The following is a 23,929-nucleotide window of genomic DNA, read 5'->3' on the forward strand; positions in this document are numbered from 1 at the left end:
ATTGTGCTGAATACCCAGATAGTGCTGAAGTGCAGAACGGATGTGAAGAGAGGACGATTAGAGAGACTCAGCCCTCTTTTTCTTTCACTCTGTTACTTTTTGTTCGGTTTAACAATACACTAAACGAGAGAGAGAGAGAGAGAGAGAGAGAGAGAGAGAGAGAGAGAGAGAGAGAGAGAGAGAGAGAGAGAGAAAGAGAGAGAGAGAGAGAGAGAGAGAGAAGTCGCACAGGTTTTTTTGGAGCTGCGTTTTCATGCCGTCAGTCTTGCGGACTCTGAGATGGACGTGAGGTTTTATCCAGCTCCCCCTTCAAGCGTGGGTTCATGTACATTACCAACTGACTCCAGTTTGGACTATTACCACTCCAACAAGGTAAATATTTATCGCTACTTTACGAGCTCAGTCTATCAGATATGCAGTCATCGGTGGGTTGCATGTGCAAATAAGTATACTGGCTGCACATGGTGGCCCCTCTGTATGCTCATGCACAATGCGAGTGTATTACAGGTCAGGGAGACGAACAGTGACAAGTGCTGCACTTGCAGTTCTCTCGTAACAAATGTAGAATCTGAATGAATGGAGTCGATGCTACAGCACTGACTCATTCCCTCAACTTTGTTGCATTTTCTTATGTGCTCTGTTATAAACTCTGCAGCGACATCACACATGGCAACTATTTTAAGCACTTTTTTCGTGTTTTTCTCCTTTAATTAGCAATAGACTATGTTCCTCAGAATAAACTGTAGATGCGTTGTGACTGTCCTGTGAGCAAAGTAGGTGCGCACCAAAACCTGCTCTCTCCAGCGCACTGGGAACACCGGAGCATCGCTTTCTCTACATTTATCCTCAACAAACTGGACAGAAATTGAACGTGTGTTTCATTTGAAATGAAAATATGTAGATCAGTAATTTTTTCTTTAACTTTTCCCTCCGGTCTACGAAAATAAAAAGGTAGGCTACTTAACTGCTTCATGCATATTCCCATATGGGAACAATTAATAGGCAATTATCAGATTAAGATTGTATCTAAATGTGATAGTGATAGCATGGTAGGAGCTGGGGCATCTGTACCAAAGCCCAGGACCTGACCAGTAGGATTTTGCACGTTATTTTCTCTGGCGTCTCTTTGCCCGGTGAAACTATTTGCCTGAAGAGTATATCCTCAGAAGCTGTTACCGTTTTATGACCATTTTGCATGTAGTACTATACACTTTATTTAGACATGTATCTAATTACACTAGTACTACACGATAACTCTTTTGGGAATTAATTATTCATCAGTGACTTGTAGAAAAAGAAAACACCTGTAGTTACATTAATTTCTATCGGGTTAAATGTTGAAAGGAAAAAAAAAATTTTGATTTTTTGATTTATTAGTTTTTGTTTTCTTCATCTGTTCTGTTCATACTCGCGAGAAGTTGCCAATTGCACTTGCGTTATTTAAATCGTCGCCAATATTTTTCAGATCCCCAAACATTTTTACTGACAATTTGCCGTGCGCACAGGTACGATACACAAATTATATCCATCACTATTCAGTATCGCTTCCGTCTGAAATCATGTTCAGCAAGATTTATGTGCATTAGCCCTGTTTGGATAGTTTCACATTTTAACTGAACTCATGATGTTCTTGATTATTCTGCTGAAATGCCATACTGTTAAGACTTTTCATCGCTCCACTCTTTGCATTTGGTAGAACGGTTTCGACTCTTTCCTATACTGATAAGGATTTTACACTCAGACAAATGACAAAATGTACAAACATGCCTAGATAGTCACAGATTACAGCTCACCAGAAACAAGCCTGCAGTTTCTCCTGTGGCCAAGGTAAAACTTGTGTAAACATTTTGTCAGTAAACACTGGGCAGGGCTATAAGCAGGAATACCCACAGCCATCCAAATGGGTTTGCTTTGCTTAGCACCTGGAGAAACGCCAGCAGGCGATTAACATTTGCAGATGACAAAGTGAAACATTATAGTAAAATTTTGTTCTGTGAGTTGTTATCCTGCCCAATTCACATACACATACACACACCTGTATGTATGCATGCACAACACACAAGCAAGCAATCAGACATACACACACGCACGCGCACACACACACACACACACACACACAGACACACACACACACAGACACACAGGTTTGTATTGCTATACATGTAAGGACTTTTCATTGACTACATTCATTCCCTAGCCCTTTACTCTAACCTTAAACCTCTCAGCTACATGCCTAACCTTAGACCTTACCCTAACTTTAACCTTAACCTTAACCTTAACCTAAACCTAATCCTAATCCTAATTCTAATTCTAATTCTAATTACAACCTGAACTCTAAACCCAAGCCCTATCTCTAAAATAGCCCCATGAAAAAGTGAGGACTGGCAAAATGTCCTCACTTTTGAGGGTTTTCGTAATCTCTATGTGCTTTTATAGAAATAAAAGCACACACACTCGCACACACACACACTCACACACACACTGGCATATACACAGTAGCGGAAGATGTTGATTTAAGATCACAGTGAGACGTGGCTTTCTCTGACGAAGGCCTTGGTCTTTTAGTATATACAGTATGCGCTGTAGCAGCTAACCATGATTCATTGAGCTCCTGTTTACATAGAGGTTGCTGGCCTGGCCTGGTAAGAAGCGGGGTTGGGTTTCAAGGACAGAATCATATAACATTGTCATTACTAAAGTAACGGGCGTGTCTGAGATGTAAAGTGACACATTATCTGTACTGCGCTACTACTCCTACACCTTACATAACAGTTGACTAATGATACAGGAGCTTTAAATGACATTTTGGCAATAGTTCATTTTTACGGCGGTCTCATTTCAGGAGCAGGATGAGGTTACTTGTACAGGTCGACCCCCCTGGGTTAGCCGTGTGTTAGCAGTGCCACAGTGGCTCAAGACTGGGTCACCTGCAGGTCTCATTTGGGAAACATTGGGCCTTGGGGTAAAAAAAAGTTGTCTCTTTTTCTTAATTCCATTGTACAATCAGTTATATCTATTGCACTCATACCTTGAAAAGTTATAGCGCTTTTCAGAGGAAATTAGGGATTATCAGTCTAACCCACTGATTTTAGCAGAAAGACCAGTTTTGGATTTCGTCACAAGCACAAATTTTGGTCCCGAGAAGGGTTTATAAATGATTTTTGTTGTGAGAGCTGTTGACAGGCCTGTGAACAGGTAGAGTATGAACAGTATCAAACCTCTTCTCCTTTGCCCTGCCACTCACAAAGAGCCTGCTGGATGAACGTGTTGATTCACCATCATCTGCACTTGAAACACGGCAGAATATAGATACATTGTGTGATACTCATTAGTCTGATTATGTATTATTGTACAGTTTAACGCATCGACCAGGAAGTGGACACAACACTAAGTAAGGCAGTCCATATATAAATGCTCATCACTTCCTGTTCTAGTGCTGTAAACTCAGAAACGTCTGCTGCTCAGAGTAACTGGGAGGCCTTGTGAGAATTAACTGTGTGTAAATGTGTTTTCGTTGGCGGGCAATTATGTGTTTGCATATTTGTGTCTTTGTGTGTGTTTGCATCTGTGCTGTGTGCATATACATGGACATGCATGTGTTTGCTACCTGAAAGGGTTAATAATCGAGGAACGCGAAGAATGTGCAACTTGAAACTGGTTCAACCTGATTGGCCACATTCAGACTGATCCTGGTCCTTGATTGATTGGTGCATGTCAGGAATATGGATCTACGAGTCATATTGAGAAGATAGGTCAATATAACGAATGCATGAATACACTTGACCTTTGACTCTAGTCGGTGGTTTTCATACTTAAAGCAAAAATCCACCCTAAAATACTTAAATACTGTTGCAGCTGCTCTACATTCTGTAGAGCAGAATGTTGTCGTACCTTGCACTCCATTTTGTTGTTTAATGGTGTATTTTTCTTATTCCTTTGGATAAGTGGCCAAATGTAGAGGGCTTGACGTCATCTTGAGATAATTCCAGCGTAGCCACTATGGAGTTTAATAGGAGAAAAAAAAATCAACTATCTAAAACCTAAATGTTAAACATCACGTTTTGGTGTCAGTCCCTCAGAATTGAAGAGAAAGGCCTTCTAGACTCACCATTTTGCACCGACATTCAACAATCATACAAGAGAAAATCCATCGTAGAAGAGGAAGAGATATCAATTTCTCCACAGCCATGAGCCTCAATAGACCAGAATGCAATGCAGCTGCAGGACACATTGTGTTTTGAGTAAAGGGCACTTTCAGTTCTTCTCGACTGGAAACTCTCAGGCTCTTCCATTACTAGTGCTATCACTATGCTATCGTTATTGCTCTCTCCTCCTACACGCAAAACCAACAGCTGGATGCAAAAAGTCCGGGCGAGTTCTCTGGGGGTTGTTGAAAGTCATTCTGGGAAATGTAGGAAATCACTAGCTGAAGTAGAAGTAAACGAGGCAGAGTGAGGGAAAGTGGGTACAACTAAAAGGTAAATTACAACACTTCATCGCAGATTGACAACATATAACAGTGTAAGAACATCAGAGGAAATTTTCTTTTAATTCCAGTCAGAGATACTTGTGGCTTTAACACTGCAGTTAGTCATCCAACATCAACAATATATGTAATTATACCGTCTTCAATGAAGGTATCAAAAGGTTCATTCAGTGCAAAGTACTGTATGCTTTAATCTCCTCTATTTAATCAGAATCAGATTTATGACCAAGACACAAAATGATAAAGAGATTATGCAAGACAAAAGTGGCATAATGCGTGTTTACGCATCCACTGGAACTAATTACATGACAAAGCGAGCCCGATATCAACATTTCAGAACAATGCGAAGAACAACACAAGAGAAAAGAATCGATTTGTATTCCAGTATCAACCCCACGGCTCTGTGATCTTCTCAACTCCATCCAAGTTGCATTGTCCTGCACTTGCACAATCACCGTGAGTCATCTTTACTTTCGCCCAAGATTTCTCCTAATCTTTTTGAAGCCTCTCTGTATCTTTCCTCGATGAGTGGGAGGCTTGTTTGTTCAGCGTACACTCGGCTGTGTATACCAGCGCTAAAGGCCACTTCTTCGCAAATGCCTGTTTTAGCGGGAGACTATTTGTCAAATGCATTATGACTTGTGCATACCCCCAGGCAGAATCACTCCGGTGAAATGAAGTTGGATAGATTACTGTAGCTGTTCCACTTTCTCCTCATCCCTCTTCCTTCTAACAGCGCTGCGACCGAGAGAGAGGCTCTCATGTAATTATACTGTAGTTATACTGTAGGTTTATAATCCAATGGTTTACAGATGTTATTCTGTACATAGTTGCAGTCTGTTCCAAGTTACGTTATTTATAAATGTGGAGGCTGTTTTCACCGCAGTGCAGAGCAAACACTTATTGATACACAGTCTGTGCAGTGCAAGTGCTTACTGATTCATGGAAAGGATGTAATATCACAATCAAAACATTAATATGTAAGTGAGTTTGAGTATTTGGTGGAGGACTCTGTGTGTGTGTGTAGTGCATATCTAATTGCTAATATACCTTGAGGCGAGATCTATGAAACATGACTTAATGATATAACCCTCAGTTCTACATTGTTCCAGCAATTCCCATATGTGCCGTACTTTGTAATGGTTTATTGTACATCTTTATATGCGAGTGAGTAATAGCAGTTGACATCTCTACCCCTAAAGAGCAATGAGGCTGGTTTTTGCAGAGCATGTACCACTCCTTTTCAAGTGGTCCATTCCATTTCCACCACTATCCAAATCACTGTATTAGTCATGGGATACTTCAAAGTATGGACAGGGTGGCGAAAATATTTTCCATGTTGAATTCTCAGAATGTATTTTTTTTTTCATCTCTTCAAAACATGACCTTAATAGAAATAGAAAAAGAACAGTTATTCCAGCAATACCTCATTCTGTACACAGAGAGAAGTTAATTACATGGAGGAAAGCGTTCTTGGGTCGACAGAGTGGACTTGGGGTTTTTCATTGTGCCCATTCATAACATTCTGCTGACTGGCCAGTCCGAGTTGCAATATCCCAACCGTTCTCACTGGGAAAATGTTAACCCATGCATGCCTCAAATGCACACCAGAGCAAAAAAAAACCCATTCTAAGCTGTTGAAACTGGGTAGACTTGAAAGAGGCTCCGATATTACTCATCCACAGTTTGAGTCAATTAACTCAAAGCAAATAATAGATAAAGCGATTTGGAGTTGTGGAATGAACGTCATGTATTTTTGTGGTATTTAAAAAAATAAAAATCATTACAGAGTGTACTTTGTGAAGTTCTGTTTGGTGCAACCACTTCCTGGCACTAATCAAGATCAAGTCTCTCTCCCTCTCTCTCTCCCTCTCTCCCTCTCTCTCTCTCTCTCTGTCTGTCTCTAACTTTTTCTCTCATTTACCTCCCCAGCAGCAATGTCAAAAGGTTATGGAGGGAAGCCGGATCGCCTGGGGCTGATTGTGTCTTTGAGTTAATGATAAGTAGCTACAGCGCTATTCTCTGGAGCCGTGGGGCTGAGATTGTGTTCTGTGCATAGACCATTACAGTAGGAGAAAACTGCACTGCATTTCTGCATTTTTTTTTTGATTACTTGAAAAAAAGAAAAACAAGGAATAGAGAACCGTGCAGAAATCATTTTTCATTCAAATTAGGATGGATTAATTTTGAGTAAGTGAGAGTTACTTACACAGCTTCACCTCTGTGTCTAATCATTTATTTGTGGTGCCAAAGTTTAGGTTGATGTACCAAAATTCATCCGGCTCTCAATTACTTTGTGGGAAAAAGCGGCTTGTTGCTGCTGCCACATCAGTGGCAGTTTCAAAGCTACTGCACAGCTACCTTTACATGGGATTTCATGTGGTATTTGAGGAAAGCAATTGGTTGTGCAGAGAATAGTAGAGGGACACAGTATTGTACATAACAGTCAGGAGCTGGGGGAATTACCACTATGGACTTCAATTTAACCTACAGGATGGTGAAGGTGACGGACAAAGCCTCAAACAGACTCTGCAGCACTCCCATTGCTCTGTGTACTTTATACTCTAGACTAGACATGACTCAGAGCTACTAGAAGGTGTTAAGAGGGTCATAAGTCATCCGTGGCTGAAAATAGATAGAATAGTTTATCCTGCCCGGTTAGCTACTTAATCACCTAGGTCCATAGGAACAGGCTATTTATGTCGATGATTGATTGTATAAACTGCCAAGGATTCAGTCATGACAGTGCAGTTTTTTTTCTTCCCAATATACTTTTTTGATACAGTACCACTATCCAAATAATTTCTATACTGCTATCACAATGCAGTTTATCAACCGGCAAGTCAATATTTTGTTATAAATCACCAACTTGCTTTTAGGATGAGCCTGATAGTAGGTTTTCGGGCTTGGTAACATCCTCGGCAAACTGTACTCGATATGAAACACAGTCACATCACATTATGTCAGAGTAATTCCAATTTTGACGTTGATCCCGGATCGAAACAGCCGTAGCCCCCGCTGAACTCGTGGCCCTCATTAGATCACATTAACCCTAATTATCGTCACTGCCCCTTGAAACCCAAATACTACAGTCGGGCTTGACTCCTGGCTCCTGTGCTTGATGTCGGGTGCGTGTTTCCTCCCCTCTACTTGTGGTAGGGGAGTGCGATGTGCCAGGGTGTTTTAAACTGTCTTGTCTGTCTGTCTGTCTGTCTGTCTGTCTGTCTGTCTGTCTCTGTGTGTATCTCTGTGTGTGTCTGTCTGCATCATGCCTCCCTGCAGCCCAGTATCCTTGTGCTGTTTTACATTCAGTTCTTGATTGGTTGGGGGATGGGGGCGGTGGAATAGCATTTGAGGGGTTAGCTGGTTAGTGCTGGGAGGGGGGAAGGAGATTGGGGGTGGGGGGTGTTGGGGTGTAAAGCAAAAAAACAGAGAAAGAGAGAGAGAGAGAGAGAGAGAGAGAGAGAGAGAGAGAGAGGGAAGGGGCTGTAGATGGAGAGAAAAAAAATGGAAAGATTTTTAGGGGTACTTTATTTTTCAGCTAGCCATTGAGTCTGTAATGTCACTCAGCCATGTGGAAACCAAAATGAGCCTTGCCACCAGATGTGTTCCAGTCCAGATAGCAACTTGAAAGACAGACGTTTATTGTTTTAGTGCATTTGGTGTGGTTCAAACCCAAACTGCATGAAATGCTGATTGATGGATTTCACTAAAGAATGAGAGAGAGAGAGAGTGAGAGAGAGAGAGAGAGAGAGAGAGTGAGAGAGAGAGAGAGACTGAGAGGCATCTGCTTCATGCGATTTATTTAACCATTTCCACGCTCTGCCTGGTGATGAGAGGGGGGAAAACTGACTGTATTTCACAGCGCTGCAGTAGCATTTCAAAGCAGGTTCATTTTCTTTCTACCAGCAAACCAATATAGTTTGAAAAAAAATACAACCCTTTCAGGAATGTTTCCCTTTGATATCGCCAGAACACAGCCTTGATGATTCTGTAATGGGCACAGTGTATACACCAATGAAGGCAGTTGTGTGACTTGCTTTGGTGAAGCTATGTATCGTAAAGATAAGTGGAGGTTTATTACCTCACATATCAGAAAGTTATGCGTTGCCGTTTGTTGGGATAGTAGGCCCTGTTGTTTTTTTATCATCACAACAAGCCAAAGCCAATTTTCGCATTCAAAATACTGTGACCTTGTATTATGCCACCTGACGTCTTTGTTGCACCAAAGCCATCAGCCAAACTTACTGTTGTTGCTGACATTTAGCATCATCCACGTGCATGTGGTTTTGACTGTCGGTCAGGAAGTGTGCAGCTCAGTCTTTTTTGCAGCAGTTTCAGTATCCCTATTGTGAACTGCATGTCCCTAAATTTCACAGACATTAGCAAAAACAAAGTTGTTCTTATTCTTTCATAACTAAGGTAGCAGCACACCAGCATGAATACAAAAGGACAAAGCATTTTTTTTTGGTGTTGAAATTAGGGCTGGGCAATATATCGATATTATATCAATATCGTGATATGAGACTAGATATTGTCTTAGATTTTGGATATGTACAAGTGTTGTCTTTTCCTGGTTTTAAAGGCTGCATTACAGTAAAGTGATGTAATTTTCTGAACTTACCAGACTGTTCTAGCTGTTCTATTATTTGTCTTTACCCACTTAGTCCCCAATATTCATCCCTACAATATTGTCGCAACATCGATATCGAGGTATTTGGTCAAAAATATTGTGATATTTGATTTTGTCCATATCGCCCAGCCCTAGTTGAAATGCTGCAATTCCTTCAACAAGCAAGCTGATCTTCATTAGGGTAATTCCTTAATTTCATTCATAAACAAATAGACCACAAAGTGATTATTCTGCATGCATGAGATTATGAGTGCAGTTATTGGCCTTGGCAGATTTGTGTAAAGCAGGCTTTGGTACATAAATTAGCGTAATCATTGTATGAGAAAACCATATCAACATTTCAAATAAGCCCAGACGGAGCTCATCATCTCTCACTTTCACACTCTCACCACTCTGCAGAGATCTCACAGTTCATCCAACAATTTGTTTTTCATATCGCCTCTCTGGGAATGGTGTATTATAGCCAATGTTTTGGTACTATCATGACTTTTTTTTCTTAAAGGCCCTGCGTGAAATGGTGTGAGACTGCCGTTTACTGTATAAGCAGGAAATGAAACACTAAGGAGAGAAGGGGGGGGGGGGAGGAAAACGATTTTGGGACATCTTGACAGATAGATCAGAGTGTGGAAAGTTTGACAGTGGACTCGGCTGATAGTCGTATCTACTCTGTATATCAGCATGTTGGAAGGGACAGTGTTACTCTCATCCTTATAGCTGAGTCTGCTGATAACTGAAACGGGTGGCACCAAATCACCCAACAATAAAGGAGAATGATTGGGAATTCACCATCTGCTTTCTGTGTGAGACAGCAGTTGCTCCCACGAGTGACACAATCCTTATAATGTGGAAGAGTTGTTGTATGAGTAGGTAGACTGACAGCTGATCCAGGTGCATTGCCATATTCTTATAGACTTTTCCATTGTGTGAGAGGCGCAGGGACTATATTATTTGTCGATCCCCCGGCTCCACTGCTGGTGGGTGTTTCCTCGGAAAAGTCGGCTAGGTCGTTGTGATCCAACAGATTCCATAGGATGAATGTATAAAGAAACAACAACTGATAAACATAGTGTCGGCGCTGTCAAAGAATGCAGCTGTTGGATGTATTAAGAGAGGTTTGCGAGCCTGGGCAAACATGAACAGTTGTCTTAGCTTCCTGAGGCACGTCCTGTGCAAACAGAACTGGAGATGGCCGGTTCCCTCTGCTCTAGGTCCACACTCTGAGACCATGGGCCCACTGAGTACACACACACACACACACACACACATATAAATGCAGATGCAAGCATGTCCACACTTGCAAAGCGCAAATACATGCACACACACACACACCAAACCCAATCAAACCACACGCACACACCTCATTGCGGTCTTTTATAGTTTGAATGTTTCTTCACAGTATTTGCCATTACTCCTATGATTATATTCAACACATTTAACACTCAGTTATTTGTGAGTATGATCACAGTAAATTTATTTTGGATTGGTTTATGATTGGTTGAGATATGTGTGTTAGCCTGAATTATTTGAAAGATAAGAAGGCTTTATTTTTTTGACACTTTCTAGAGGTTTCACACATTTGGCTGTTTCCTTCTGTAATTCTCACGGTTGGTCACGATTTCGGCTCTCTTAATTCAATAAATAAAATTAAATTCTTCTTCTCACACATATGATAGTAAAAGAACCACACCTAGTAATTAGGGACTGATAGGACCCCGGCATTGAAAATACACTCAAAATTGTGCATCTTTCACATTGTACTGGATGTGTTGTATGAGTGAATTTAAGTGCAAAAGTTCTCATTTTCTCCAGGGGAACAGAAGGCAAACTCTTGTGAGCTGATGATCTAAATGCAGACTCTGGTGTACAATGGCTGCTTTTCCATTTTTCCCTATGCTAAATTTTTTAAAACAACTGGCACTTATAATGTATTAAGTGTGTTTGACAATAGAGCATGTTTGAATCGTTTGAGTTAGTTCAGGATTGTACAGGAAGTTAGTTAGCTAGGGGCCACTAAGGATTGGTCTTCTGCCATGTGCCGTTTGTCTCTGTGCCTCTCTGTGCCAAGTGTGTGTGACTCCCCTCCCTATCACTACAAACCCACAGTCCCTCCAGGCCTTTTTGCCTCAGTCTAGTAAACCACCTCTGGCACTGTTGGTTTTTGTTCATAATATTTTCATTGTAGCTTTGCCTTACTTTCAAGGAACACTGTTGCCTGTGTATTGATAGTCTTTGCTACCACTGCCATTTTAAAACTAGTCATTTTCACAGATGACCCAATATACTAGCATCAAATAAGAACACTTTATCTTATAGAGGAGCTGCACCCTGTATTTAAAACTGGAACATTGCCTACGGTCTTCTCTGCCTTTCTTGCATGCCCTGAATCTTTGTTGGCATTGCTGTTTTCCAGCTTTTTACCCCTTTTCTTTTTAGAAAACTATACACACACACATGCACAATAATGCTGCAGTAATATGTAGAAGCTTCATATCATGCTATTTGCTAGTATTTATTTTTAGGTTTAATTTTGTGATTTTATATCAGAGGGTTTACTCAAATTTTGTACCCTTTGTATATTGATAGTGGATCTTTGCTGCCCTGGCTGTTTTAGCCCTTAGTCGGGTTGATTGGTATGTGATGTGTTGGTGCAGCTGAAACGGAGTGTATTCACTGTGCAAACACAGCATTGCTGGCACTCCTGGTTTCACTTAATCTTTGACACAAAGGCATTGGCATGTGGCTGGGCTCTCAGACAGATTCAGTGACAGAGAGAGAGAGGGGGGTGGGGGGGTGGGTATGGGTACATAAATAGCGGGATAATTGCTCACAAGTTGGCAGATGTAACATTTAGGGTGTAAATTTATTTTAACTTTTTATTCTTTTCATTCTATATAGGCAGGAAGATCATCTGTATTTGTGATTTCAAAACCCACTTCTACACAGTCTGTGAACATCAGTCAGTTATTAAGACCTGCAGAAGTGAATTTAGCATCTCGTGCTCTTTAAACGTGTTTTTACACAGGAAATATTATGCATCGTTTTAATAACAGTCAGTGTGAAAATGGCTGGGGTGGAAGTGACATTATGATACTTTGGTCTGCTCAGCACCTCATTCTGGGGAGTAGTGTACATGGCCATCCACTCAGCTGCCTGTCTGGATGTATGATATATTTGCCTGCCATCCCATAATTACCCATTGGGTAGATGGGAGGACCCCTCTGAGGTTACAGTTTGTCTTAGCAGTTAAAACAAAAAAAGTCTGGGAGACTTTAAACGATTCACTAGTAAGCTCATTTAAAGAATCTTTTGATGTTTCATCAAGGACTGAAACATCAATTGGAAATCTCTTCTCTATCCCAGTAATGATGGAAATGGATAAGCAAACTATGAGAAACAATTTCAAAATAGAAAAGATTTCATTTATTTTTTCCAAATTGTCAAGGGTTATCTGGAGTTGTGTTCTTAATTACCGCAATTCTGCTTGTTTGTACTAAAACATTACCTCTTGGCGCCTCAGACTGTTGTTCACAATTTTTGATATCTTTCAGATGCAGAACCAATGGATTCTGATAAGTATCAAATGAAATGTTTTCACATCAAAAGAATTGTTTGTATGTTTTTGGACATGGCTCGAGGCTCTAAAAATGAGTCCAAAATAAAAACCGATGACCTCTCGTCAGACTTTGACAGGATTTCGCTGACACCAGTCTTGGGTAATCACCAGGTTTTGGCAGGAGACAGGCACTAGCTCTTCCTAGGTACACACCACCTAATATTCTTTTAATTGACTTCAGAGAAACTATATCAGGACATGCTGATGAAGTTACAAATTGGCTAAAGCAGCTCATTCTGTGAGCCAGATCTCCTTGTTCTTTTGGTTTGGTTTGTTGTACTTTCTGCTGCTCCGCATAATGATGAGGGTGGAAGAGTGGAAGATTTCAATTACTCAGAGAAAGTCAAGGAGGTTGTTGAAGTTTGAGAAATACAACACGGGCTGGTTGCTATGTGGAGATTGCGCCCATTTGGAATGTAATTAAATTGGTTTGGCTGCTTGCCAGGAAAAAAAAAAAAACATTCCTTTTCTTCTCATCTCAAATGAAAATGTATAGAGTGTTTTGCTGAAAAATACCTGGAGGGAACAGTAGGCTGTTGAATATTTGTAATACAGCTTGCATTGTGCAGTTGAAATGAGTTTTGAGATGAGTTATCCGTTGTGGTTTCCCCTTTGACATTTCAAAGGTATGCAGCTTTTGAACCATGGATTTACTGTAATCTATTTTTTCTATTATTGATGTGTGGTTGAGTTATAAACTGTAAATGGGCTTCTCTGCCATTCCCCTGGCTGTGCCATATTGGAAACCATGAGGCCATGTTGCAGAGAGAGACTTTATAATGATGCTTATATATAGTCACATGTAAACCCCAGTCTTAGGTCCCAGTCTACATGTGAAACTGCATGACCACTGTTTACCATATAGGCTCTGGGAACCTTTCATTGGCTGTTTCTCTCCACAAAGCAACCAATCCATACTGCCTTGAGGTGATAAAAAATGTAAAAGGCCTACCCAACCACATAATTTGAAAGTAATGGCTAACACACACACAAAAACAAACTTAGATGCTAGCAATAGCATGGGGGCCACTGCAGCAAGTATAGACATTGAAGAATTACAAAGCTAAGGCCATGTCTGTGGTGGTGGCTGGAAATCTGCTATGTTCTCAGATACACTTGGGGAATTTTAAGAAGGGACCACAGCACTGAAATTAAATCAACTGGACCCCACTGTTTGCATGAGCCACCTATAAATAGACTAAAGGATTAGAGACAAAACTAACATTTTTAGTGAGACAGATATATATATATATATATATATATATGTATATATGGATAGATAGATAGATAGATAGATGCAAATATCTACAGTATTGGTAAGATCAGTGTCTAGCTATCTCTGCCAAGCCCTGTTATCAACTGTTATACAGTGTATCAGCCAACAGCCAAAAAACCTTCCACCTTCTCCCATTCAGAGTATATAATAAAGACCAATATGAATTGCGATTTTGAGGATATTTTGACTCCCACAAAGTACAAAGTGATCTTCTTCTTCTCTGAATGAGCTCATAGTAGTAACAGCAACAACAAAGATGACAAATACCCTCAGATTTCTCAGATTACTGATTAAATTTTACTGTTTACATTCAAGAGACTCCTTATGGTTGTACTTCAAGCTTTTTTTTTAGGCAGCGACCAGAATAATAACAGCAATTTCTGAGCAGTAACAACAGCGTGAAAATGGCCTCATAATTGTATTATGAGAGAGAGAGGGAGAGAGAGAGAGAGAGAGAGAGAGAGAGAGAGAGGGAGGAACCAGCAGATATATTCAGGACCATAAATGTGAGCTGTAAGGTCATTGTGTATTTGTTGTGGAGCATTATAAAAATCCAACCCCCTCTGATCCACCGTTGCCTGATCTGCAAATGGATCGAGCTGCCCAGCCAAGCCATTCTTACAAAATCAGCCCGGCATGGCACTATAATAGCTTTTCCTTGTACATGTCCTGTCAAATCAACTTAGCCTCCTCTGGTGCTATTTTAGTGTTAGTCACACAGTTGTTGATAGAGGAAACTACAAGTCCTGTGTGTCGCTGCACGTCCCCAGAGAGCACATGGAAATATACCGTCGTATATCCAACACTGCAATGCCATCATTAGGCCTTTATGGTTTCGGGAAATGTACTTTGAAACCGGACCCATGAAGTGAGTTAGAGTTAAAGGTGCGGGGATGATAGGCTAATTGGTGGAGTCTACCACTGTTGTGCTAATGGCCGTTTGCTGTGGGTACTGTATACACACAGCACAGTTGGAATGTGTGTTTGTGTTTGTGTTTTTGTGTGAGTATGTGCGTGTGTGTGTGCTCGCGCTTCACGGTTGATTTTTATTCAGAAGCATAATCCAACATGCACATGACAAAGCCTGCTAAGTGAATCAAAAGGCTGTGTATCAGTGGAACCAAGGCTCCTCAGTCTCCTCAATGGAGCTGCAAAGATAGGGCGAATGGGCACAGACACTTGCCAATACACCTTCAGGGTATAGATTGTGTGCCATAATGCTTTCATGTGCTTCTTCTGCCTATGTCAAATGTAAGCTCACATCTCAATACGGCGTAGGATTTTGTTTTTATTTTGTCGCCTTTCTTGTGTGCCTTGCCAGATACGTTAATGTGAAAAGATGTGTGCGTGTGTGTGTTTGTGTCTGGTTGTGCGTGAGAGTGTGCACGTGTGTTTGTGTGCATGAACCCAGATTTAGGGATGCACTGCTAAGCTGAAAAAGGATGTAAAAAAAAAGCTAAGGAGCCTTTTCCTGTAGTAGATATTGCTGCTCTTGTACTGTGTGTGGAGGAGGGCACCAACATGCAGACATGGACACATTCTGTTGTAAAACCAAAAAGGATCTTCTGCACTTTCATCATCAGTTTAGGGACTTTTTTTTTTTCATTCGCAGTACAGATGACGTATATTTCTTGTGTTGTAAATACTTGGAAAAACAAACTACTGATAGAGGAGGAGATAGAGAGCGAGAGAAAGAAGCCTGTTACAGGAATAGTTAACCCAAAAATGAAAATTCAGTCATTATCTACTCACCCCCATGCTGATGGAAAGTTGGGTGAAGTTTCTTAGTCCACAAAACAGTCCTGGAGATTCACAGCGTTGCAGCATTCTCCTGAACTACCAAAGTTGCCGGGGACCTGTCTTAAAATGTAAAAAAACAACCAAAAAAAAAACTAAGTAAAGTAAAATGGCTCCATACAGCTCGTCTGGCGTAATCCAAGTCTCTGGAAGCCCCGAGATGCCAAGCTGACTTGAAAAGACGTCATTTACACCCTTTTTTTAGCCAAAATCTTCACTGTAGCCACTGAGCTCAAAGCCACGTTCACGTTAGTGTGCAGCAGTAGGTGCACGAGCTCGAAGGCGCGTACATGCGCTGCTAGACGAGATCAACGAGAACTCCTCGTTGATCTTGTGAGTGCCTGTCGTATCTAACATTACATTTTCGGTCTTTGATCTATTACCTAACCGTTGTATATATAACGACATATCTTTCAGTTTCTGTTGTCAGATGACTGCGCAACTGTGATCAAGGGTCACAAAATGCTAACTGGCTAACCAACGCTAATTTCTGTACTGATAGCATTTTGTGATCCTTGATCAATAATTTTTTTCTTTATAGTGGTGCAGTCGTCAGACAACAGAAACAGAAAGATGTGTCAGTGACAACACATACATTATACATTATGTTGAAACACAAAATAAGTGATCATAGACTGAGTGATTACGGCACTGCGACAGAAATTTGGCTATTTATATTGCTGGTAACGGTGAGAACAGAGCTATACCCTGTAGCCATGTTTGTGAAAAAGGTCTATAAATTAATGTACATACCTCAGTCCTTTGTAGTGACGCGACCGGAACAGCTGTCGACTTCAATAGAAGTAGTTCTGTTTTTCTTCCCTGGATTTTTGGACGGTAATCCTCTGGTGAAAAGTGTTCACTACACACCCAGACTACATGGAGGGATTCAGCGGAGGAGTTGCGATCCAGACGAAGAGCGATTAGCCACAGCCATAGTCTTTCTGGGTCATGTAGTGGTAGTTTGTGAAAAGTTACCGATATATCCCGCGATGAAGAACGCACACAAAATCTCACATGCTTCTCTCTGTTGAAGCATCCAGGAAAAGAACACACTCGAACCATCGTTTTATATATCGGCGCTATTGAAAGAAGCTACAACGGTTAGGTAACAGATCAAAGACCGAAAATGTGACGTTAGATCCGACAGAGGCACTTGTTGCTCCAACTTCAGCAGCGCTCTCTCTGTTGTTTGTGACGCTAGCTTCTGGGTAGCTGTGTAAACACGGAGGTATGGAGAGATCGCGAGTTCTCGTTGATCTCGTCTAGCGGCGCATGTACACACCTTCGAGCTCGTGCACCAACTTCAGTTGGGGTGCGCGCTAACGTGAACGCGGCTTTGAGCTCAGCGGCTACAGTGAAGTTTTTGGCTAAAAAAAAAGGTGTAAATGACGTTTTTTCAAGTCAACTTGGCATCTCGGGGCTTCCGGAGACTTGGATTACACCGGACGAGCTGTATGGAGCCATTTTACGTTTTTTTTCGGGTTGTTTTTTTACGTTTTAAGACAGGTCCTCAGCAACTTTGGTTGTTTAGGAGAATGCCGCAACGTTGTTTTGCTGTGAAGCTCCAGGACTGTTTTGTGGACTAAGAAACTTCACCCAACTTTCCATCGGCATGGGGGTGAGTAGATAATGACTGAATTTTCATTTTTGGGTGAACTATTCCTTTAAGGAAAAGAGAGTCAGTGCTATGAATGACAGTGATTTTTCTTTGAATGGGTCATATTTGAAGGGGGTGGGAAGGATAAAACCTATATGCATGTCTCCTTTTTAATGGATGGCAGTGACTTTATGGTCCAGAGAGCTGAGAGTCCCATCGTAGTTCCACTGTTTTACTGTAGAGTTCTCATAGGCTTCCTATAAAGAGTAGTAGCTTCAATCTCTAGTTTCTGAGCCATGCTGTTTGGTCTAACTCTAATTTTTATACAGAATAGAATAGAACACAATAGAACAGTGTGTATACCGCAAACTAGTACACACACACACACGCGCGCACACGAACAAAGACAAAGTACTTTTCCCCAAGCATACACATGCTGACTTGACACCGGCTCTCACTTTCATTCATGCTCATACACTCACTCACACTCAATGTTGTTTTCATTATAGCGGAGGGGATGTTCTCCTCACCCCACCATCAGTGTCTCCGACCGCAGTGTGATCACGTAATATTTGTATGTCCGTGAAGCTATTGGGTTTTGGACCAAAAAGGTGTCTCTTTCAGAGTAGAGCGACGGTGAATATAACATTACCTTTCACTGCGGACTTGACAAAACATGTTAGGGAGTATAGAAGCGAGGAGACGGAGGGTCATCCCAGAACCACCACTTGATCTTTCAGCGACACTCCCAAGTTCTCTCACATTTCACTCACTTTTTTTTTTTTTTCTCGTCCGTCTGTAAAGGCCGTTCTCTTTGTGCCTTGAGGGTCACGTCTTGGTGCTTCAGCTTCGATTTGCAGCGACTCTTGGAGTTTGATAGTGTACTGTACGAATTTGGAGGCTTCCTGTTTATTGACTTCCCTTTACAGTTAAATGAGATTTTCTGTAGTCATTCAGTCTTGTTTAGTGCATTTGGCAGCTGCTGTCGCTAAGCTGCACAAACAACCCAAGCAACAAAGCGACACAAGGGGTAAACAGGTCTTGTGCGCGAAGGTGACGGATGAGCTAATTGAGGATTAACAGTTAATAACTGGAAGAGGTGAAACAAGCGCCCGCCCCCTATCTGTGACAAAGTCTACCGTGATGTTTCTTTCTTCCACTCTGTCTCACTCACTTTTCTCACGTGTCATGCTTTTGTTTCTGTCGTTCTCGCCTCTCATCTTCTCTATCTCACTTTGCTGGATTTTTCTTCTCTCCCGTCTCTGCCCTCGTTTTTCTCTCTCTCTCACTGGCTGATTCTCATCAGGCTGTATTAGTTGCAAATGCAGAACTAAGTGGCTGTGACAACATTCTCAGATGCTCCAGCTGCCACAGATTTATTGAGTTATTAAAGTAATGTACTGTGATTAAAAATGCTAATTTTCCCTAAATCATACGCCAGTTTACATATTTTTTTCAGTAGCTGATTTAATTACATGGAAAATGAAACAAGGGCCGATGATTCAATCTTTGCAGCCAATTGCCTCTCCTTACAAATATGAATTACCTCATGATGCAGAATTATTGTTTGGGTTACTAAAATTGAAATGACAATTTGCAAGACTGTGGGCTTTTTTTTAATTGAATAATCAGGTCTTTTGCTGTTGAATTGCACCAGCTGTGGTGTGCATGAATGTATATTTTTTTTAACCATTAAATATATTATGTTAGCTAGTATTTTGTTTATATATCACCTCAGCAATCTTACCTCAGGCCATAATCTGTAAGGGAGGCTTGAAATTGAGTGTAAAAATACAGATCTTTTGAAATCCTTATCTTGCTGCTAAAGCGAGCCACTCAATACATGTAGGGTAGATCTGGTTTTACATTTAAAGCATGGATTTTAAATGAAGAGAGAAAAAAGTTTCCCTTCCAACTGTTATTATGAATTGTGTCCTCATCTATTCTGAATAATTTCCTTTTCCCTAGGGGATTTGTTCAATGTGCTTTCCTTGGCTCATTTTCGCCTCTCATTACGTATTCATGTATTCGTTTATATAATGCACAACACTGCAATTTCATTGGGCAAATCTTAGTCATTTTGGACAACATTGTGTATGATACTTGGATGGCAAAATTACTTTTCTTTGAATTCGGTGGCTGTTACTGCTACGTCAAGTGGCCTGTTTCTGCTGCTACATTAGTTTTGTACAATATGGAAGGTCCTTTTTGAACATCAGTGGATTGAATATGCTGCTAAAAAAATAATCATTTAAATAATGAGACACAAGGGAACTTTTTCCCTTGATCACTTGAACTTTTCCGAGCACTTCTGCTGAGCAATCCTTTCAGGACCGCACCGTGCTGCACTACTAGTCCAGCAGCCCAAAATCACTGCGGATGACCAGCACAGCTTTAGATATAGTTTGGATCCCGTCCAGATTTCTCACTGTACTGTAACAGATCCTCACCAATATCAGCTCCGTTTTGCAGCACTACCTCCTCAATAGGATCTATAGGTGAGAGTGTGAAATGCCTGTGACCATGTCCGATATATATTTTCCTCTCTATGGAAGGGATTGACTCCTATGTAGAGTACAGAGGAGTGAGCGGCTCCGGCCTTCCAGATGTCCTAGACATAACAGAGGCTTGTCAGCTCTGTGGCTGGGCTCTAAATGGGTCACTCTCCACAATATCACACGGCTCCCTTACAATGACCCCACTGTTCTCCTGATATTAAAGCACACCAGGTGGCTCCCTATGAAAGTCATGGCTAGATAAATATGGGCTGCGCGTGTTCGTGAGTAGGCAGAAAAACACACGTACACGCGTGCACGGACACATGCACGTGCACATCCACACGTACTGACTCGTGTACGCTCACAGTAAACTCACACAAATTGAAAGCTGCGATATGGTATCACAAATATCTCATTTATTATGAAATCAAAGTTGCCTGTTTGAACTACGAAATGGGTTTCACAGCTACTTTTGACATATGGGGATGTTTCATTACACACTGTAGCTCAAATTCGGCAAACACCAGCTTTTGAACACATCAGTGAGCTATTTCTATAAGCTCTTTTTAAAAGTATTGGATTTTTCTTCCACGATATGAATCAGGGTATCTCATCATGCAAACCTTTGATATGGTGAAAATGCATTTTTCATTGATCTGAAATTCACTTCTTCCAGAGCAGCATGCATGGCTGTATGTAACATAGCAAACGACACAGGGAGCTCTGCAGAGAGGAGGAGGAGGGTAGAGGGAGAGAGAGAGAGAAAGAGAGAGAGAGAGAGAGAGAGAGAGAGAATAAAGTGGGTGGGTGGATGATGGAGTTGATGCGGTGGGGCGGAGGGCAGTTCAGTGATTTCTGATTTATGGTTTGATTACAGTCTTTCCATCCTGCTGAAGACTGGCTGTATTTGCCTGCATCACGTGAACTTTTTCTCACATGGCCTAGTGATGCAGCAGACTCGAGCTAGTTCTGCTCTCCTTTAAAATGAAACGCACACGCTCCCACACACACACACACACACACACACACACCGGTAGATACGCACACAGGCACACACGCTCACACACAGATACAAATACACAGACACATGCAAACGCACGCATACACACACACATAGGCTACTGATTGAAAGATAAAATGGAGAATGGCTCTTTTAGTCAGCTGAGCAGTCTCCTCTCCAGCAGCCTGGCAACCATTCAATACCATTTACCTCCGGGCTGGGAAATAATATTGATATTCATAAATGCACCCAGTAAAGGGACAAAAAAACAAGCAACACAATACACAGCGAGTTTCAAGCACAGGTGTCCACCGTCTTGAGGGCATCATATTCCACTCATCAAACTGAAAATCAGAATTTATTACCGCAAATCTGAGATGAGAAACAAAAATCTCTTCATCCAGAACGTCAATGCCACAGTTTTGTAAGAGAAGTAGCCTTGAAAATTTAGACAATGGACCTCTTTTTCACCTGTAGCTGGCTGGATATTCTCTCCTGAGTGCTGCATTCCATTAATAGTCTAGGAGTGATCAGTCCTTGGCTGGAAAGAAACACAGTGGCAAAGTGTGTTCCCTTTATGTGCCATTAGTGTTTTCAACCTGCATCGATCCACCTGCATTTAGACCATGTGCATGGCATGAATAGGATGGAAGCTGCTCTGAAACAGCCAGTCACTGATATCATGTCTCCCCAGGCATTCATTGTACTGCCATTCATTCCCCTTAGGCCTCTTACTTAGAATTCTCTAACTGCATATTCTATATCAGGGACTCCCAAGCCTTTTCAGTGAAGTAGTACATTTGGGCTCACCTTGTCACCCTGGCTGATTAAAAAATGCTCTTGTCAGGTAGAGACCGGCCAAATCTGGGTCTCAATCCCTATCTTTGGAAAGACTGCTCCATTTATCTGTAAGGTTACAAAAATACAAGGTCCACAACATATAGCATATCTAAAATATGGGAGCTTATCTGAGCTGGCCTCAAGTTTTGCCTCTTATATTTTAGTAAAGTTTGTACAGTCAAATCACTTGGCTAGTAATCCTAAACCAATAATCCTTCAGTCTATATTGTATTTTCTGTATTCTGATCCTGAAACACCAAACCCCTATGGTTTTGTGGTTGAGCCATCATATACTCCAGGACAGGGGAGGACAGAGTGGACCTGATTGTTTTTGACAGTGCTTGAACTCCCCAATGTGGCGGCAGTGGCAGCACTCAGATGGTCTCAAATTAACACCCAGCGAGAACCGATGTTAAAACCTGTGAACACCATAAAAGGCCAACCAGAACAGGCGGCGGCAGGCGAGCTTGCGGCGGCTCCAGCGTCGGCAGGTACATTTGAATATGAACGGCCCGACCGAAAAGGTTGTGACCCGCGAAGAGGGGGAGCGATCTGAGCGAAGCGTGCAGAGGGGAGAAATGTCAGAGTGAGAATGGCAGGAAATGTGTTAGTGACAAGGAAAAAGCTGCCCCTGGTATTCTAGAGCCCCGATGAGTAAAAATAGGGCATTGGGCAAGAAGGCAGGAAACCAGCAGAGCGAGGCCTCTAGTAGGAATTTCTTCTGGGGAGCAGAGATAAGGGACTTAACTCCCTCCTGTCTGGGCCGGCCGACTTTAACATCGACATGCGATCACTGATCACTTATGTAGAGATGGACAGAGGAAGAGAAGATTGAGGAATTGAATAAATGATTTGAGAGTTGAGTGATGTACTGTATGTGTGTGTGTCTCTCTATCTGTGTCAGTGTATATCTGTGTGTGTGTGGGTGTGTGTGCACTTGTGTGTGCTTTCTGATGACCTGTCAGTTATTGAGCACCGACACGACTTTTTAATTAGGTCACGACTTGTGATGGAAACCTAAGAACACACGCATGAGCACACACACACACTCACGCGCACATGCACACACATGAACACGTGCATACACACTCGCTCCTTCACGTACTAATCTCCATCCACCTCCAGCTCTCCAACACACACACACACACACACACACACACACACAAATTGAGGTAATGGCTAAGGGGTGGAAAGTACCGTGTGTGAGAGTCTGAGGTTCCTCAGGTTGGAGAGAGTGGAAGTTGGACAATAAACAGTGGCCTTATCAGACTCCGGGCAGAGCTTCCAACCTGATAGCCCTCCATATCACTCTAACTATTAGAAACAAATATGACCTCTACACCACTTGTTTCAGCCCACTCACTCCCATGAATAAGCAGTTTTGATAGAAAGGACCCTCAGTGGCTAGTTTTTCTCTGGGATAAGGTGTAACCAGGACAGAACCTTGATTTTGTCCATTTTTGACCCTTGTATGCGTTTGCCTTGACAGTTCTTTTTCACTGTAATTTTTCCCCGCATCACAGTGATGTTGCTGCGTTAGTTGATTTGCCCATAGTAGCGCTGAACAATTAATAAAAAAAAAAAAATCTAAATTCCAACATGAACAATTCTGCAATTTCCAAATTGCAGAGGCTGCAGTTAATTCTGAAGAGAGAGTTTTGTCCAAAATGGATTTCTGAACAAGGTGTTTTAGAGCTGCGGGTAATCTTTGGTTCATGACTCAAAACCTTTAATCAGACTCAAACTCAGTATGCATCCTACACACTGACGTCTATTTCTATATTTTTTTTCACAAATTCACTTCTCCTAACAATTTTTAAGTTCTAAAAAATGTATGACAAGAAAAACCTGCAATGATATGAATCACAGTATAAAAAAATATATATTTTGTGCCAAATAATCGCAATTAGATTTTCTGTCAATATCTTTCAGCCCTAGCCCATAGTCAGTGTGGCCTGTTATGTGACATCACTGAAACAGGATTGAGCAGGATTTTACAAATCAAATTTAAAGGCCGAGTGAGGTGTGAGATCGATGCCCCAGAGGAGGAGAAAGACATCAATGTAATAATCATATTGTAGATTAATTTGTACTGTAATATTCTGAGGTACTTGGCAGTTGTTGAGCTCAAGAGCTTGTTAACAAAATCTAAAGCGCTGAAACAATGAAACAAAAAAAAAGACTCA

General features: G+C 41.4%; 1 protein-coding gene across 3 annotated transcripts in view; it reads left to right on the forward strand.

Moving 5' to 3' along the window:
* The first annotated feature begins 209 nt into the window (after positions 1 to 209).
* Positions 210 to 23,929, forward strand: part of tox2 (TOX high mobility group box family member 2) — a 93,377-nt gene continuing 69,657 nt past the window's right edge. For 2 of the 3 annotated variants that reach the window (XM_071520383.1, XM_071520388.1), the window contains exon 1: positions 210 to 372. In XM_071520383.1, coding sequence (XP_071376484.1) covers positions 280 to 372 — 93 coding nt within the window. In that variant the 5' untranslated portion in view covers positions 210 to 279. Of the gene's footprint in view, positions 373 to 848; positions 952 to 23,929 lie in introns of those variants that run through there. The other variant, XM_071520384.1, reaches the window with a different exon arrangement.

The sequence above is a fragment of the Centroberyx affinis genome, unplaced genomic scaffold, assembly GCF_046629955.1.
Source record: "Centroberyx affinis isolate AG114_WGS23_722 - 3 ecotype Tasmania unplaced genomic scaffold, CSIRO-AGI_Caff_v1 ptg000797l_1, whole genome shotgun sequence".
Taxonomy (NCBI): Eukaryota; Metazoa; Chordata; class Actinopteri; order Beryciformes; family Berycidae; genus Centroberyx; species Centroberyx affinis.